Below are 17,381 nucleotides of genomic sequence, written 5' to 3'. Positions count from 1 at the left end.
CTCTTATAATATTTTTGCTTTATTATTATTGTATTATAACTTTTGCCAATTCAATTTTCCCAAAAAATTTCTTATGTATTTTTTTCAATTTTGTGCTATTTTTTCCTCTTAATATTATGACTTTGCCCTCTTTATTATGATAAAGTTAATTTTAAAATGTTGTGTTTTGTGCTGAGGCCCTGGTCTAAATCTTTGGAAGGGAGTACATTAACTAAATCAATCAAATACTTACTTTCTATGTTCCCCCACTGTGTAAATAATCTCAAGTACCACCTGGAGTGGTGTCAAGCAACCCCGCCTGAGGACCAGTTCATAATGCCATATGATCATAAAGATCCATACACGTTTATATGTACAAGTATTATATACTACACAAATGGAGTGAATTAAAAAAGATCTTTTTTGGAGTAGACATACTGTAAATCTATTTTGTCGACTTCGAGTGGACAAGTGGAACACAACAACACTAAACGTGTGTGTCCAGACGGACCGTTTTTACTGTGGGACAATTTGGGGAGTTACATCGGCCGCTAATGTTTGGAACACCCGCTGTGGGATGGAGTTTGGTTGACAAACAGACAGCAAAACTGCGTACGCTGAACATTTCCCCGATCTGGCTGAGAGAGAAGCACGTCGACCGACGAGCATGGCAGATAATATCGTAAGTGAAAGTTGTCTTTGCGCTCTTCCACTCGGCTAACCTTAGCTAGCCTGCTAGCCCAGGCAGGAGTGATGAGGCAGCAGAATTAGCATGCTAGCTAACGTGTAGTACAAAGTGGTCGGGCCTTTTGGCTAAACCGGCTAGCCGCTCGGCTAACGGGAGGCAACTGAATGGAAATGTTATGTTTTGGTAAAGAGAGTGACAACGAACTAGCTGTAAAATCTAGAGATAATGTTTAGGATTTTTATGGAGTTAGTGTGCCAAAAGTGGCCTTTGTTGTATGCAATGGTTGATGTTGCTGCTTCATTGAAAGTGTTATTATTTTGACGTGGAATCATCTGGAACAGTTCGCCGTTTCTTCTGTTGTTAGTAAGATATGCCATGCAGTCAAATTGTAGGAACTGTCGTCAAAGTAGTGGCAACAGTGAACGGTTTTTGTTTTTGCACTGTCACGGTTGCCATTATGACACTGACTTTGCTAGGAGGGGAAGGGAAGGGGGACAGGGGCACTATTGTTTTGACTGACTATACAAATGATATTGTCGTGTGTGTGTTTTTTATTTTTATTTAGATCATCAGGGTACAGTCCCCAGATGGGATGAAGAAGATTGCTTCAACCAAGAGGGAGACAGCTGCTGCCTTTTTGAAGAAGGTACTATGATCATATCACATGTCTAATAAAACAAACAACAACAAAAAAATGACTTAAATAGCGGGTGATGCCTTAATGACCGTTGGAAGATGTGGGCCCCCGATTGTGGACTTTTGAGAACCCCTGGTATGGATGACCCAGACACTAAAGTTGTTCTACTCTAAGAACTGTATATTGTGTAATAATGAAAGCTTTAGTAAGATGAGAGGATGTTTGATAGTCATTACAAGGTACAGTATATAAGGAAGCTGTGCAGATTATTGAATATATGATATGAGCGAATGGAGGCATGGGATCAATACACTTTCAACTTCCTGTTTCTTCTTTGTGTTGCATTTCTATGCAAGCACAAGCTATCATTGACCCAGTGATGGAGCCAGCTTCTTACTTTCTTCATCATAGTGCTTCCTACTGCTGTGAACCAGCGGCCGGCGCAGTTGCAAAATGAAAGCGGCTTTAATGTTTGCTTTCACTTTGTTTTTAACGCCGTGGCAGTCATCTTGTGGGAGCTCGGTGGGCGTTCCTGCAAGCTCAGACACATGAACAGAAGAAACACCTCCTTTGCCTTGCATGAAGTTCCTCAGTCCTCTCGTCTGTCTTGACAGGTGGCCAAAGAGTTTGGATTCAATTCCAACCGCTTCTGCGTTTACCTGAACCGGAACAAAACCGGCGAGATTCTTTCCCAGAACAAAAGCCTCAGCCTGCTGAAGATCAAGTGAGTAAAAGGAGTGTGAAAGGGACGGTGTTTCCCCACAGGACTGCCATCTATCTGCGGTTGCGACCTAATTACGCCGTTGTCTAATTTTGCACAATAGGACATGACGCAACGCTCCGGCAAACACCCGGACTCAGCATTTGTGTGTGTGTGGACGCGTAAAAGTCAGCACTTTGGTTTGTGGTCATAAAAAAATGTGCGACATGAGCTCATGGTTTTAAACCTTTATTTAAAAGAACATGAAGTACGTTGTTTTTTTTTTTGTGCTGCGGTACACATCTGCATGGTTGATTTAAAAAAACATCGAATTGTTTATATGTTATTGTAGGACTAATATCGCTATATCGTAATATCGTATTGTCTTTTGATGCACTGTTGTTTTGAAAGCAGCTACACTAACATAAAATGTAGTTTTGTACCGAATTAGTATTAGTATGACACCCCATGAGCAGTGAAGTCCGTCAACAGCGACTCACTCCCCACTTTGTGTCCTGAGCTGAGTTCTGGTCAGATTTCGGTGCTGAGGAAAGTAGTTCCGGCTAGTTGCTGGGGACAGTTAAGGGTTTGGCTCCTCAAAACGATATGCATTACAAAGCATAACACAGTTACATCGAAAAAATGTCTGCCATCGCATCGCTTTGAAGGAAGTCTGTCGTGTTTGGCCTTGAACGGTCTTCACCCTCCTCGCATTTGCAGGCATGGCGACATGCTCTATTTGTTCCCGTCGGGACTACCTACCTCCTCTGGGGAGATCATGGACACGGCCTCCCCGCACTCGTCGTCTTCGCTGCCGTCGACCTCCTCTTCCTCCACATCGTCCACGTCATCTTTTTCGATGCCTCGACCTTTCACCGCGCCGCAGGTCCAAGAGGACGAGATCGACCAGTACCTGACCAAGCAAGACGGCAAGATCTACAGGAACAGAGACGCTCAGCTGTGAGGAGGCGTCGCAAATGCAGGCAAAGTCTGGCTTCACGTGCGACCCCTGAACGTGTCTCCTTTCTTGGCACAGGTGTCGCCATGGTGCCCTGGGGAAATGTGTGCACTGTGTACCATTAGAGGTGGGTCTCCTTTGGGATGTTGCTCAGTATGAGGTGTAGTGACCATCTGCATGATCTCCTCCACCTCCTCCTCGCAGCCTTTTGATGAAGACTACCTGAATCATCTGGACCCGCCCGTCAAGCACATGTCATTCCACGCGTACCTGCGCAAGCTGACTGGAGGAGCCGACAAGTAAGAAACTGTCTTTGGCTCACATTTAAGTGGATTCTTTGATAAACCCAGCACGAGGAATGTTGTTGCTGCACTGGTGTGGAATTGCAGAGGCAAGTTTGCCGCTCTGGAGAACATCAGCTGTAAGATCAAATCGGGTTGTGAGGGCCACCCTCCCTGGCCAGAGGGCATCTGCACCAAGTGCCAGCCCAGCGCCATCACGCTGAACAGACAGGTACCCCCCCCTGTGTTCCCAAAGCGTGCCACATGTCCGTGGCGTGCGCGTCACCGAGGTGTCGCCTTCCTCCCAGAAATACAGACATGTGGACAACATCATGTTTGAGAACCACACCATCGCAGACCGCTTTCTGGACTTCTGGAGGAAGACGGGCAGCCAGCGGATGGGCTACCTGTACGGCAGGTACACGGAGCACAAAGACATCCCTCTTGGAATCAGAGCAGAGGTGGCCGCCATCTACGAGCCTCCCCAGGTGATGTCTTCCCCTCCCTCACCTGGGAGCTTGGTGGCTTTCACCTCATGGATGGTTGTGTGCTGTGGTTCCAGAATGCTACTCAGAACAATCTGGAACTGCTGGACGATCCCAAAGCGGCAGCCGTGGACGAGATAGCTGCCAAACTCGGCCTTCGGAAGGTTGGTGGTCTTCTCTTTTTCACTTCCAGTCAATAAAACTGGTGACCTGTCTCTTGGGCAGGTTGGCTGGATCTTCACAGACCTGCTTTCCGAGGACACCAGGATAGGGACCGTCCGCTACACCAGAAACCAGGTCGGGATGGCGGCACCGAGAAGGACTTCCTTATCCCAAATCCATCCATTCATGCTGCAATTTTTTTGTGCTAGGATTCTCACTACCTGAGCGCCGAGGAGTGCATCACGGCGGGCTACTTCCAAAATAAACACTCAAACCCCTGCAAACTCTCCCGAGACGGACATTTTGGCTCCAAGTTTGTGACCGTGGTGGCGACAGGTACCACGAAGACTAACGTGACGCTTACTGTTCCTCCAGCGACGGCGGGGTGTGAGTCATGTGATGTTTCTGCCACAGGCGGTCCGGACAACCAAGTGCACTTTGAGGGCTACCAGGTGTCCAATCAGTGCATGGCCTTGGTGAGAGACGAGTGTCTCCTGCCTTGCAAGGATGCGCCCGAGCTCGGCTACGCTAAGGAGTCCAGTCCTGAGCAGTACGTACCAGACGTTTTCTTCAAGGTAACGTCACCGTATGTTCTCTTCGAGCCGCTTGTGTGTGTGTACGTCACCTGCGCTCTTCGCCCTCCAAACAGGACAAAGACAAATTTGGAAATGACGTTACCTTTCTAGCGCGGCCTCTTCCGGTGGAGTATCTAATTATAGATGTGAGTTATCTTCGCCGCTCTTCCTTTTGCGGTTTTCTTTCTGAGCGTCTTCAGGGTGTCCATCTCGTCTCTTTCCTTCACAGATCACAACAACTTTCCCGAAAGACCCGCAGTACACCTTCAGCTCCACTCAGCGCTTCCCCATCGAGAACCGAGAAATCCTCGGAGAGACGCAAGTGAGGAAAATGCCGCATTCGAGGGCAGCTGCTTTTGTCTTTTCACGCTTACTCCACATCCGTCTCTCCTCAGGACTTCCACAGTTTAGCAACGTATTTATCTCAGTGCACCTCCACGTCATTCCTGGACATGGTGTCAGACTTCCATCTGCTCCTCTTCCTGGTCACCAACGACGTCATGCCTCTCAGAGTGAGTCCAGCTTCTCAGACATCCGTGTGCTCATGACGACCGGCATCTCTCTAACTGGACACCTTGATGATGTCTTTGTAGGACAGCATCGGACTGCTGCTGGACGCTGTGAAGACTTCCAACGAGGATCTGGCTCAGACATGGAAGAAGTCGGAGCAGTGGGCCACCATCGAGCAGCTTTGTAGTAAGTTCCTGCAGCTCCTCATAGTTGCCATCAAGATCCAGGTTGTGATCCTGGGGGTCTGTGTCATATCTGTCCAGGTACAGTCGGGGGACAACCGTCTGGATCTCTGGGTTTCGACACCATGGGAGATCCCTCTGCTCCCGCCTCCTCCTCCGCCATGTGGTCCTGCCCCCACTGCACCTTCATGAACCAGCCCGGCACAGAGCATTGCGATATGTGCCGCCTGCCCCGCAGTTAAAGCCCCTCCCCCAAATACCCCGCCCCTTAACCCGCCATGATATCTCTTTGAAGCCCCTCCCATCTCTCAGACTGCTGTGAAAGGGATGCTCGCGTTTACATCATCTTCACAAGGTCATCTTTGTGTGTCCCGTTGTGGTGGTTGTTGTGAGTGGGGAGGTACTGCACTTTTGGCCAGGGTCCCTCCTCTGCCCCCGGTTCTTCTAGAATTAAAAAAAATGTCTGTCTCTCAGGACAACAGCAAAGACTAACATCATCGTCCACATCTTTTGAAACCTGGATTCTTTGTGGTGTGTTTTTTTTTTAGTACAATCATCGGCCCCACCCACCAAACATACTTCTACTTTCAGTATTAAATACTTGGAGCAGGCTGTTTTGTGGTTTGGACTTGAACAGGCCAAATATGTAGCTTATTTCTCTTGACACCATGCCCCTCTTCATCACCATCATCATCATGACCACCACAAATTGTCACTTTTTCAGAAGAGAGGTGCTTTAGCAAACTGGTGCTCACCACTTCCCTCTCCTTTCCAGAGCAGAGAGAACCTGCTGCTTGTGCGGCACGCAGGAAGACTGCGTTGCTTTGTGGGCATCAGTAAAGCGAACCCTCCACTTGTGAGCTGTACCCCTCCACGCCAGCAGAGGGCGGCACTTTTCAGAGCTAAGACGCTAACTTCCTTAGGCTGAGCTGAGAGTGGCCTTGATGACTCTCCGAGGAACAAAGTGGTATAGCGGCATCCAGACGTGGACTGTGTGGGATGTTTGCAATGTGGTGTCCCCTACCCCCCCAAAAAAGCAGGAAGTGGTTTGTCAAGAGGATGCAGACTTGAGAACTGATTTACCCGAGTCCCGCCCACACATTTGACTATTTATGAAAGGTGTGCTACTTTAGAATTCCATTGATGATTTTTTTAGTAGTAGATTAATTTGGAAGTGGTTGGGGTGGCAGTGTTTTTCTGTTTTTGTTCATTTTATGGGGGCGACGGGGGTACATGGGCGCCCCCCCCCCTCGTGTGTAATGTTGAGTGATTACCTGATGTCACGCTAGCGGGCGACAGAGACCTCCTTTTGTACCAAGCCCGAGGGGCCGTTTGCTGAGCAAACTTCCTCTCGGGAGTCCCTCGCAGGTCCTGACGTCCCTCGGACACGCTCTGTGATGACCTGCATTTGAAATAATAAAAACCAAACCCGAGAATTCTAAAGGCAATGTCTGCTTTATAGCCCATTTATTTTCTGGGTGAATATTGGTCATTGATGATGTTAGGATAATTGCTCTTATGTTAATCGTTGTGTAGTTTCATTACAGCAGCAGCCGAGCAGCATCTGGTGTCCGATCCAGATTCTTACAAAGCGTGTGGAAGTGATCAGCTGATACAAACGGTGTGGAGGTCACTGACCCTGCGTTCTTCTAAATTACCTCGCTGCAGAGCAGGTTTGAGGTCATGGTTTACGATGGGTGTGGGGGCCCGGGTGGACAGGCCCTGATGTGACCCTCCCACCAGCACTTTCTACTCACCTTTCATCACATCTCACAGTTTTGGCTTGAGCATGCAGTGTTTCCCTCCAGGACTGCAATATATGTGTGGTGGAAGACAAAAGGTGAGTAAAAAAACTTGAAATGCGCTTTCTTCTGTTTATTGAAAAGAGTGATGCATGATTGTATGTTTGGTGTTAAAAAGACTAGAAAAAGTTGTGATATTGTTTACCGAGTTGGCCACACTCATCCCTCCTGCTACATCTTATTCTCTGCCATCTACTGTACGGAGTTGAAACGATAAGCTCCATGATGCATGATTGTATGTTTGGTGTTAAAAAGACTAGAAAAAGTTGTGATATTGTTTACCAAGTTGGTCACACTCATCCCTCCGGCTACATCTTCTTCTCTGCCATTTACTGTACGGAGTTGAAACGATAAGCTCCATGATGCATGATTGTATGTTTGGTGTTAAAAAGACTAGAAAAAGTTGTGATATTGTTTATAGAGTTGGCCACACTGATCCCTCCTGCTCCATCTTCTTCTCTGCCATCTACTGTACGGAGTTGAAACGATAAGCTCCATGATGCATGATTGTATGTTTGGTGTTAAAAAGACTAGAAGAAGTTGTGATATTGTTTACCAAGTTGGTCACACTCATCCCTCCTGCTACATCTTCTCTGCCATTTACTGTACGGAGTTGAAACGATAAGCTCCATGATGCATGATTGTATGTTTGGTGTTAAAAAGACTAGAAAAAGTTGTGATATTGTTTACAGAGTTGGCCACACTGATCCCTCCTGCTACATCTTATTCTCTGCCATCTACTGTACGGAGTTGAAACGATAAGCTCCATGCACTAGGCCGTCACTCTTATTATGTTTATGGGGGCCCACAGGTAGGGCCAGATCTATTTGTGGGCAAACAAAAGGCAAATCCACTCGGAGCACCCGGGGTGGCTCGCCGCCAACCTTGAAAGGCTGGGAACGTGAAAAATTCAGTCGGTTCTTCTTGCCAGAACTTGGGAGTTGAGGAATGCTGACACCTCAGCCATTATTTATGAACATTGATCTTTAGCTTGATGAAGGTATGACAGGAATGAAAAGCTTCATGTTACCACGTGTGCCCCCGCCCTTCCTCCTTCCACAGTGGAAATGTTAGACATCTGTGAGCTTGCCAGGCCTCAAACGTTATCTTCTTCTGTGTGGAAGACATAGAAGTGTGTCCTTTGTTGCTCCAATGGTGACCTCCCAGTCTAAAGGAATCCATTCGTTTTTGAGCGTTTCAATTAAAGCGTGGAAGCCTTTTGACCCCCGAGGCCGCCATCTGTCAGGGCAGCGTATGTGAGGATGTAAAGGAAGGCAGCTGGCCATGAAATACAGAATAACAATGGTCATCTTTCCTTGCTATCGTCATAAGCACCTGAGAGGTCTATTTCTCTCTCTTCAGACTTAACTCAAGACTAAACAGATTAATCGATCAACATTGTAATTCATATTTTACAGGTCTATAGTTTGCTTGAGCTTGGAGTTCAAGCAAAACAACCATCACGCCTCCTTTGGTGAGACAACCGAACGCCCCCAGCTGCTGCATAAAACTGACGGCCTGGCTAAGCCAATCAGGTACTTGAATGTCAACGGCAAGCCAATCAGCCGTGCAAAGAGGCGGGGCAACTGAGTGGCTAAGAAGCGGCCAGTGTTTTTCTCAGTTGATTCTGAACATTCCCCTTAAAGTGGACATTAAACTATTTCTTGTATGGTTTGTCTGCAGGCATGCTTCTATCCACACGCTGAAGTAAGTCACGCACTTTTATTGACTTTTTCACTCGATCGCCAGTACGTGTGTTTAGGCGGTGAAGACTGGTTAGCTTCTCTGTGGCATCTGCTGAGGAGCAAAATGTCTTTTTTTTAAATTAGTCTTTTAAATTTGGAATATACATCATAACCCTTAGCTGGTGTGTCTACTGGTTGGATGGAAGCAGACATTCACGTCCTCGTCGTGTTTTGACGCAAACATTGCTAACACAGATTGTAACTGTAATTTAGCTCGTTAGCATTAGCGTCGCTATACGTACCTTACATGACACTTAACGTTATATTTACATTTATTCCTCCTTGTCTGAGTGATGACTTCTGTCGTAGTTGACGAAGCTAACACACAAATGCTGCAGTTAAAATGGCGGCTTCATTTTTCAAATACTGTTTATCAAATGTTTTTCGTCTTTATTAAGGGTTGATGAGGAAAATCAAAGTTGTCATGAATGTGAGCTGCAGCAAATCTCCGGCGTGCTTTTGTTGTTGGTAACCCTGGAGACCGGAAGTTGCTTTCTTCATATGCCCGCTTAATCTGTTTGATGTTGTTTCTGTGTATCTTTGAAGGATGCACACTACACGAAGCCCCTCCTCCATCTCAGCGATGCCCCCGGGACACGCTTTGGACCTCAGCTTGTCCGGCTCCCAACTTTCCATCAGCAAAAGACCCAGCAGCGCCTCACCTGGGAAATACTTCTCTCGCTCCGTGTCCGTATCCGTGGCGTGTGAGAGCAGAGGGAAACGCAACACCGTGGTGAGGAGCACGTTGGTGCGCCCTGTGACAAAATAACCAACCCCCCCACCACCAAGCTGTGGTGTCGTAATAAATGAGCGTTCTCCGCAGAGCGATGCCTTTGGAAGCTCCCGCTCCATCAAGAACCTGCGGCGATCCAACAGCACCACTCAGGTTAACCAGCAGGCCCACGCCGCCCTGAGGTACAACATGCTGCGTTGTCATTGGCTGACCTTATCTGAGAACAGTGTGTGTGTGTGTGTGTGTGTGTGTGAGAGACAACAGCTGGCAGGCCTCAGTCGTGTCAACAATGGAACCGTGGCGCCGGCGGCTGCATGACAATGAGCTGCTGCTGAGGTCGCGGGGTGCAGCCACTTGTTTTGTGTCGGGTTGGAGGGGAGGGCCGGGACCTTGGGGGTCAGGTTACTCCTTACCCACCCAAAGAAGCAAGTGAAAGAATGAAAGTGTGTGTGTGTGTGTGTGTGTGTGTGCACGCACGCTCTGCTTCCATTGTCCAGCATCTGTTAACACCAGAACACCCCCCCTCATCCCCTCCCCCAGCGCACCCCAACATGCATCACTGTCAATGTAGAGGAATGTGCCGGCAGCTTGAGTTTGAGCAGCTGTGTTTTACACCCCCCACACTCGGGCTAAGCTAGCAGTTAGCGTCTTGCTACAAATACAAGTCAAGATTTACTGACCTGTGTGTGTGGCCCCTCCCAGTCAGGACCAGAGCGGCGACTACCTGACGCTGCTGGACAGCGGCGCCGACAGCCCGAAGAAGCTCGGCGGGCTCGGCAAGGCGTCGCCAGACAGAACCACGTGGAACATCCTGGTATTTAAGACACGTTTAATTGTTACACACACACACACACACACACACGCTGAAGGTTTGACATGTGATGAAGGATGACCAGCCTCGAGCGCCCACCCTGCTGTCAAGCGCCCGCAGCAGCGCCAGTGCCGACTCGCCGACCAGCCTCAAGAGAAGAGACGCCGGTGCCCCCTTCACTGCCAATAACAGGTGGGCGGAGTCTGTCACACACACACCCAACCTGCTTAGTGGAAAAGACGTACAATTCGGGGAGATGTCCCCCCGCTTCTAACTTGTGTTGTTCCTGTCGCTCAGGAGCAACAAGGGCGCGGTGGGGAACTCGGTCACCCCCATCTTGCACAACAACCACGCGGAGAAGCCACTCACGCCTAAAAGCTCCAACCAAAGGCCGGCCTTCAAGTACGTACTTCCTCTCTAGTTCCACAGGAAGTGTCCGTTGTGTCTTTCAGCTCATATTCTTCTCTCAGTAACATCCTGAAGGCCACAGCCAATGACGGAGCGTCGCTGGAGAGCAGCTCCCTCACCAAATCCCAGAAGAACTTCTCCTCCACGTCTTCCAACAACAAAAGTCCAGCCCCCCAGCGAGGCAGCCCGGTCCCACCGCGGCGCAAGGAGGTCACGGAGGAAGAGGCAGAAAGGTCTTTTACTCGCTGATTGATGAAGATGTTCTCCTCGCTGACTGCGTGCAATCTACGTTGAAGGTTCATTCAGCAGGTCAACCAGTCCGCCGTCACCATCCAGCGGTGGTACCGACGTCACGCCAGGAGGCGGCACGCTAACCAGGCGGCGCTCAGACACATCCTGGCAAGTAAAAGAAAGGTGCGTCTCTGCTCGCTTAAGTATGTTCACTTAACGGCCGCCTGCGCTAACGTGGCGTCTGCTCGGCCTCTCGGAGGAATGGCAGGAGCGAGCGGAGGCGGATGGTCATCTGGAGCAGCCCAGAGACGACAGGAAACGCATTCGTGAGGAAAAAGCACGCCAGGCGCGCCTCGCCGCTATCCAGGTTCGCAAAAGTCCGATCCCACGCCGCGACGGTGACGACACCATCCAAGCGCTGACGTCTCCCTCTGCTGGTGGCTTGCAGGAACTGCATCAGAAGAGAGCCCAGCGGCAGGTCGCCGAGGCGGACGTGGAAAATGGTGGACCGAGTGGCGCGGTGGGACGCAGGAAGCCGCCGCTGAAGATTTACCCAAGCACCAGGGGTCCAAACTCACCCGGAAACATCGGCCCGATGTCCCCGACAGACGTCAAAGCCAACAACACGGGTGTGTGTGTGTGTGTGTGAGACTTTTAGGTGTGCAAATAATACTGATGATGTGATGTTGCCTTTTTTCAGATTTCCATCTGAGCGTTGCGTCTGACATCAGCGAACTGGGCTTCAGGGCGGTCTCTCCGGTTCTGTCCAATCACAGAGCCTCACCGTGTTTCCAGGTGAGCGCCCCCCCCCCCACTTCCTTGCCGCTTGGTAGAACTGCATGTCTACTGCATGTTTTTGTCCTCCATAGGCGCTTGATGACGATGACGCCGCAGAGGAAGACGCCGACGTGGAGCACCATCAGGACAACGACAGGAAGTTGATGCATCAAGCCAGAGCTCGTCCGTCTCTCCTCACCGGCACCCGGCCTAGCGCTTGTGATGTATGTGATTAATCGTACTAAATGGGGGACGTTGCTGTCCTTAAGACCGGGGTGTCCAAGCCTTTCCCTCTGAGGGCGAAATTATGTAATTGAAAATATGCCAAATATAAATAAGTAAATATTTCCACTTTAAAAAAAAAATTATGACTTTATTACCATGTGATTATATTTTTAGAATGTATTCCAGGCAAATAGAAAAAAAACAGTCTGCAAATGGCCAGCGGGCCGCACTTTGGACACCCCTGTCCTGCATTTCTACAAGTCTGCTGCTTCATTGTTTTTTTTTTTCTTCTTTTTCTTTTTCCTTTTTCTTTCTTTTTTATTTTAAAAAAATTTTTTTTCCTCTTTTTTTTTTCTCTGCTCTAATGACGAGAAATTTTAATATTAATATAAGAGGAAGCAGCGGTAGAAAATGAATGAATGAATAATTTTAGTAGCATAAAGTTGAGATATTAAAGAAAACATGTCTTTAAAAGTCGTAATATTATGAGGAACAAACTATTTCATTGCTTCATTGTCCAACATCTCCCCCTGGTGGTGGCCTGCAGGATCTGCAGCACGCTGCTGACACGGAGCTGGAAAACCGGAGGCCGACTGGAAGCAAGATGATTTCGTTGAGCAACAGAGGTCCATCTTCGCCGAGGAACATCAGCCCCATGTCGGCGATGGACGTCAAAGCCAGGAACACAGGTGTGGGCGTGTCATCATCATCATCATCGTCGTCATGTGAGAGTCGTCTGTGCTGATGCCGAACTCAAAGTACACGCTTTCTTCAGACTCCAATCTGAACGTTCCGACCGACTTCCTCGAGTTCGCCTGCTTCAGAGCCGTCTCGCCACCGTCGTCCAATCGCAGAGGTTCTCAGTGCTCTCAGGTAGACAATGATGTCACTTCCTGCGTGGCAAGAACGCCACCGCCACTTGATGTTGACCTTCTTGTTGTCCTCCAGGAACTTCCCGGAAGGTCTTTGGGCGGCGAGGACCAGCGGCAGGCGACGTCATCCAGCGTGGCGTCCAAGTCCACGCTCAATGACCTACTGGACACGCTCAAGCTGCTGGAGGCGGAGCCTGAGCGTCTGTCTCAGCCCAAACTTTACAGCAAAGAAAAATACGCTTGGACCGATGAGGTCAGACTCCGCCCCCTGTCACTCTAGTCTGTCGATGGCCTCGTTTTACCGCCGCCTCGTCTTCTTCAAGGACGGGGACACCAACTCTCTGACCGCCGACAACCTGGAGCGTCACGGCCAGCTCAGCCTGCCGCCGCCGCCGCCGCCGCCATCGGACGGAGCGGCGCTGCTGTCCGAGGCCAAGCTGCAGAGCATCATGAGCTTCCTGGATGAGATGGAGAAATCGGAGCAAGAGCGTCCACGTTCCGCCACGTCAGGGTCGCAGAGAGAGGTCGGCTTGGCGGTATTTTGGGCTGTCAGCAACGCCCTCTGACTCCATCTTGTGGTCCCTCAAGGCCGTCTTCATGGAGGAGGAACTCGCTGGGATGGACCAGGCATCTGCCACCGCCGCCGAAGTGTCCGGATCCATCATGAAGATCAAAATGGAGCTGGAGGAGAAGAAACGTGTTGTTCTCATGCTGCAGAACGCTCTGGTGAGGAGACGCTCGCGCTCCACCTGGCTGTCGAGGTTCTGGTTCTTGTTTTTGACGCTCACGTGGTCCCGCCCAGGCCCAGCAGAGGGAGCTGACGGTCCAACACGTGAAGGAGACGGAGAAGGAGCTGAGCCGCAACCTGCAGCTGCAGAGGGACCAGTATGAGGCCACGGTCCAGAGGCACCTGGCCTTCATTGACCAGGTAAGACAACCTTGCGTCCTCGCCGCCCGCGCTTTCCTCCGTAACGCGTCTGCGGCGTCTCGTCCTCAGCTCATCAGCGACAAAAAGGCTCTGAGCGAGCGATGCGAAGGCGTCCTGGCTGAGCTGAAGCAGGTGGACCACAAGTACACCAAAAAGATCTCGCAGATGCAGGAGCAGCATGAAATGGTGCCTCAGACGTCACGTTTGCCTCCTGCTTCAGCGTCTCGCTGTCTGCTTTATTTCTTTTAACCGCCTCTTCTTCTCCTCCTCCTCGTCCTCCTCGTCCTCCTCGTCCCTGTGGCCGCCGCCGTGTGTCTTTTTGCTTTCCTGCTTCAGGTTTGGCAAATCCTGGGTCCGCTGTGCGAGGTAACGTTTGCTCTCCCCTAACACGCCGCCATCTTTTTCCTTTCCTTCTGCTCGTTTGTCCCGCATGCCACCTTCATGCCACCTTCATGCCACCTTCATGCCACCTTCATGCCAGCTTCATGCCAGCTTCATGCCAGCTTCATGCCACCTGCTGGCTGGATGCTGCGTGTGCATGTGAGTCTTCTTCATCCTTCATGCTCCTTCATGCGTCCTCACTCTGCTCCTCCACGCTTTTGTCGTATGTTCCTCTCACACTCAAGCAAAATGCTCACCCTCTTCCTGCCCCCCCCCTCCCCCTCCCCCCACCCAATCACACACGCAGGAAATCAAGAAGCTGAAGGAGCTCATGAGCGTCACCGAGAAGATTCGGCGAGAGAAATGGATTGATGAGAAGACCAAGAAGATCAAAGAGATCACAGTTAAAGGTAAACATCTGACTTGCCTTTCTCCTCCTCCTCCCTTTTCATCACCATCATCCTCCTCCTCGTCCTCCTCCTTAGGTTTGGAGCCAGAGATCCAGAAGCTGATCTCCAAGCACAAGATGGAGCTGAAGAAGCTGCGCACTCTTCACGAGGCTGAGCTGCTGCAGGCCGAGCAGCAAGGGGCGCAGAACTGCGCTCGCCAGTGTGAGGGGCTCCGCCAGCAGCTGGAGAAGGAGAAGGAGGAGCAGTGCCTGAGGGAGCGGGAGCTGGCCAAGCAGAGGTAGGCGAGGCGCCACCGTCGCCGCTCCGTAGCCGACTTGGGCGCCGTGACCGAATGCGTTGTCGTTTCCAGCTTGGAGAAGCAGCTTCACGAGGAGGAGATCTCCCTGCAGCAGCACAGGAGGCGTCTCCACAAAGAGGTGGCCGAGGAGAAAGAGCGGCTGGCGCAGCTGGCGGCCAGGTAAGGCCCAAGGTCACCTCCGCTCCGCCGTACTCCGCTGACCCCCCCGTCTTGACTCGCAGGCAGCGCTGGGAGATGGACGAGCTGCGGCGGCAGATGGAGGAGAACGCCAGCGCCGCCGGTCGGCTCCTCAAGGAGGAGCTGGACAAGACCAGAGAGGAGCAGGAGAGGAGACACCAGGTGCGACCTCGCCACCGCCATCTTGCGAGCACTCGGCTGACCGTGTGTGTGTGCGTGTGCGCAGGCGGAGATGAAGACGCTGCAGGACCACTTTGAGCAGGACAAGATGAACTGGGAGGAGGAGTTCAGGAAGAAGCAGGTGAGGTGGAGGCGTGGCCTGCTGTCATGCAGCCAGTCACGTGAGGCTGATGATGGACATGTGGTGCTCAGGAGGCGGGACTTCTGAGACGCGAGCGCGAGATCAGAGAGGAGCTGCGTCGGGAACGTGACAAGGAGATCGAGCTTGCCATCTGGACGCTGGAGGAGGAGACCAACAAAGACAAGGAGGAGAGCGAGAGGGTGGCTGAAAACAGGTGTGTGTGCACGTGTGTGCACGTGTGTGCGTGCGCAAACGTGTTCGGGACGTCACAGCATCGATGCGGTGCTTTGCCAGGGTGAAGCGCGTGCGGGAGACGTACGAGATGGAGCTGAAGGAGCTGGAGCGCTCCCTTAGGGAGGCGGCGGAGAAGCAGCAGGAGATGAGGAGGCAGCACTCGGAGACAGAGGAACAGCTGATGAGCACGCAGGAACGCCTCAGCCAGAGAGAAGAAGATCTCCAACACGTCACACAGGTCAGCAGCGCCTCCCTCAGACCGGCGGTCATGTGACCTTCAGCCCCCGCTCACCCCACCCGGCCGCCCCCCTTGTCCTGTCAGATCCGGGACCAGATGCTGGCCGAGCGCCGCGGCCTGACCGAGGTCATCCGACAGGAGTTTGCCGAGCGCCTGAGCGCGGCGGAGGAGGAGAAGCGGAGGTTGAACGTGGAGGTGTCAGAGGTGCGCGCGAGGCTGCAGCAGGAGGTGGAGAGGGTGACCAAGGAGAAGGAGGCGGAGCTTGATGAAGTCCACCAACGGTAAGCGACACGCGTGACACGTCGGGCCGTGTGACTCCTCCTCATTGCTTTTCGCTTTGCATCATCAGAGTGAGGTCGGCCATCTTGAAAAAAGAAGAATCGGTCAGCGCTTTGCGGAGGCAGCACGAGGTGAGTCGTGACCCCCACGTGACCCCCACGTGACCCTGAGAAGAGCCGTGATTGATAAGCAGGTATAAACACCACCCTGTCGTCTGATAGGCTGCTCTGAAGAGGGCGGAGCACCTGGAGGCCCTGTGGGAGGAGCAAAGGAGACAGTTGCTGGCCCCGCTCCTTCCCCCGTAAACGAGTATATGGTGTCACCACCATCCCCGCCCCCGCCATGTTTACCTTCCGTTGGGACTGACCCGGGCCATGAAGTCACCGCAGCTCCGCCCCTTCCCCCACGGCACCAAGAACGCCTCCGTGTTCCCCACAGAGCGGTTCCAGATGTTTCCCAACCAGCCCAGGCAGGCCTGCTGGGTGGAGATGGGTGGGCGGTGGGGTGGGGTGGGGTGGGGCGGGGCGGGCGGTGCGGTCACAATGACTCATGTGTTTCATCCCCAGGGGGCGAGTGGCCGCACAAGGAGTAGAAGCGTTCTAGAATGTTGTTGTTGTTGTTGAGGGAAGAAGAAGAAGAAGTGTCGGCGACGGCGTGATTGAGGAGGTCACATGTTCACAGCGTGGCCTTCAGGCGGCGTGAAGCAGGAAGAAGAATGTGTTAAAAAAGAGAAAAAAGTTTACGAGGACAGAGTGCGTGACCATGAACGGCAAGAATGTCAGTGAAGGACACGGAGGCCCCGCCCATCCTGTGCTGGAAGTGAAGTGTGTCATTTAGCGTCTATTTATTTTCCATGGAAGGACTCCCAGACTCCAGAAGAATCCCATTTGAATGTGTTAACTTTTACACTTTATCACGTCAAGCCATCTTAAAGGGGAAGTGCACCCGGAATTCCCGATCTTTATGTGAAACATGAACATATTTCTTTCCCTTTTATGTGCATTGTAACATGAGTACATGTGTTAATATGAGCTAGCTAACAGCAGATGTCATCTGAGACTATTTTGGTTATTTTTATTATAATCATTTTGAGGGATTTCTATAATAATAACCATGAATAAATTCAATTGTGTAACAGCTTCATGCCTCTAGTAGGACAACAAACTCGCCTCGCACATCTTTACACTACAGGAGTTTGGGAATTTGGGAATATGTGCTTTTCATCCCCTTGTCAACATACCTGGTTTTTGCTGGAAGGGTTGCGACTGCAGTGAGAAGACGCGCCTGTAGAGGGCGCGTATTAAAGGATAACCGGGGTGGATGGAGAAAGAGAAAAATTGTGACGTCACACACGCGAGGGGATGCTGAGAGCCG

General features: G+C 51.1%; 2 protein-coding genes across 7 annotated transcripts; both read left to right on the top strand.

Moving 5' to 3' along the window:
* Positions 1-486: 486 nt before the first annotated feature.
* nploc4 (NPL4 homolog, ubiquitin recognition factor) lies at positions 487-6,600 on the top strand. 2 transcript variants are annotated; one of them, XM_058067041.2, is made up of 17 exons: positions 487-661; positions 1,233-1,313; positions 1,919-2,028; positions 2,725-2,964; positions 3,041-3,089; positions 3,167-3,261; positions 3,352-3,475; positions 3,552-3,731; positions 3,806-3,892; positions 3,954-4,025; positions 4,100-4,226; positions 4,305-4,465; positions 4,540-4,611; positions 4,695-4,787; positions 4,861-4,977; positions 5,059-5,161; positions 5,239-6,600. In XM_058067041.2, exons 1-17 carry the CDS (start codon positions 647-649, stop codon positions 5,397-5,399), a joined length of 1,887 nt encoding a protein of 628 aa, XP_057923024.2. In that variant the 5' UTR covers positions 487-646; the 3' UTR covers positions 5,400-6,600. The 2 variants fall into 2 exon arrangements, with proteins under 2 accessions (XP_057923024.2, XP_057923023.2); XM_058067040.2 differs by having other exon boundaries at positions 4,100-4,465.
* Positions 6,601-8,527: 1,927 nt separating this feature from the next.
* Positions 8,528-17,173, top strand: cep131 (centrosomal protein 131). Of its 5 annotated transcripts, none has more exons than XM_058066902.2 (30): positions 8,528-8,666; positions 9,251-9,437; positions 9,528-9,619; positions 10,140-10,251; positions 10,325-10,440; positions 10,546-10,650; positions 10,719-10,889; positions 10,953-11,070; positions 11,147-11,254; positions 11,336-11,516; positions 11,588-11,682; positions 11,757-11,888; positions 12,437-12,578; positions 12,665-12,762; positions 12,838-13,014; positions 13,085-13,285; positions 13,350-13,487; positions 13,564-13,689; positions 13,759-13,875; positions 14,026-14,055; positions 14,378-14,480; positions 14,556-14,757; positions 14,830-14,937; positions 15,000-15,117; positions 15,182-15,256; positions 15,328-15,470; positions 15,551-15,728; positions 15,813-16,009; positions 16,078-16,138; positions 16,229-17,173. In XM_058066902.2, exons 2-30 carry the CDS (start codon positions 9,252-9,254, stop codon positions 16,310-16,312), a joined length of 3,714 nt encoding a protein of 1,237 aa, XP_057922885.2. In that variant the 5' UTR covers positions 8,528-8,666; position 9,251; the 3' UTR covers positions 16,313-17,173. The 5 variants fall into 5 exon arrangements, with proteins under 5 accessions (XP_057922885.2, XP_057922883.2, XP_057922882.2 ...); XM_058066900.2 differs by having other exon boundaries at positions 9,251-9,452; positions 11,156-11,254; XM_058066899.2 differs by having other exon boundaries at positions 9,251-9,452.
* Positions 17,174-17,381: the final 208 nt, after the last annotated feature.

Source organism: Doryrhamphus excisus, linkage group LG6, assembly GCF_037039965.1.
Source record: "Doryrhamphus excisus strain RoL-2023G ecotype Guam linkage group LG6, RoL_Dexc_Guam_v1.1, whole genome shotgun sequence".
Taxonomy (NCBI): domain Eukaryota; kingdom Metazoa; phylum Chordata; class Actinopteri; order Syngnathiformes; family Syngnathidae; genus Doryrhamphus; species Doryrhamphus excisus.
This window is presented reverse-complemented; position numbering and strand designations above follow the sequence as displayed.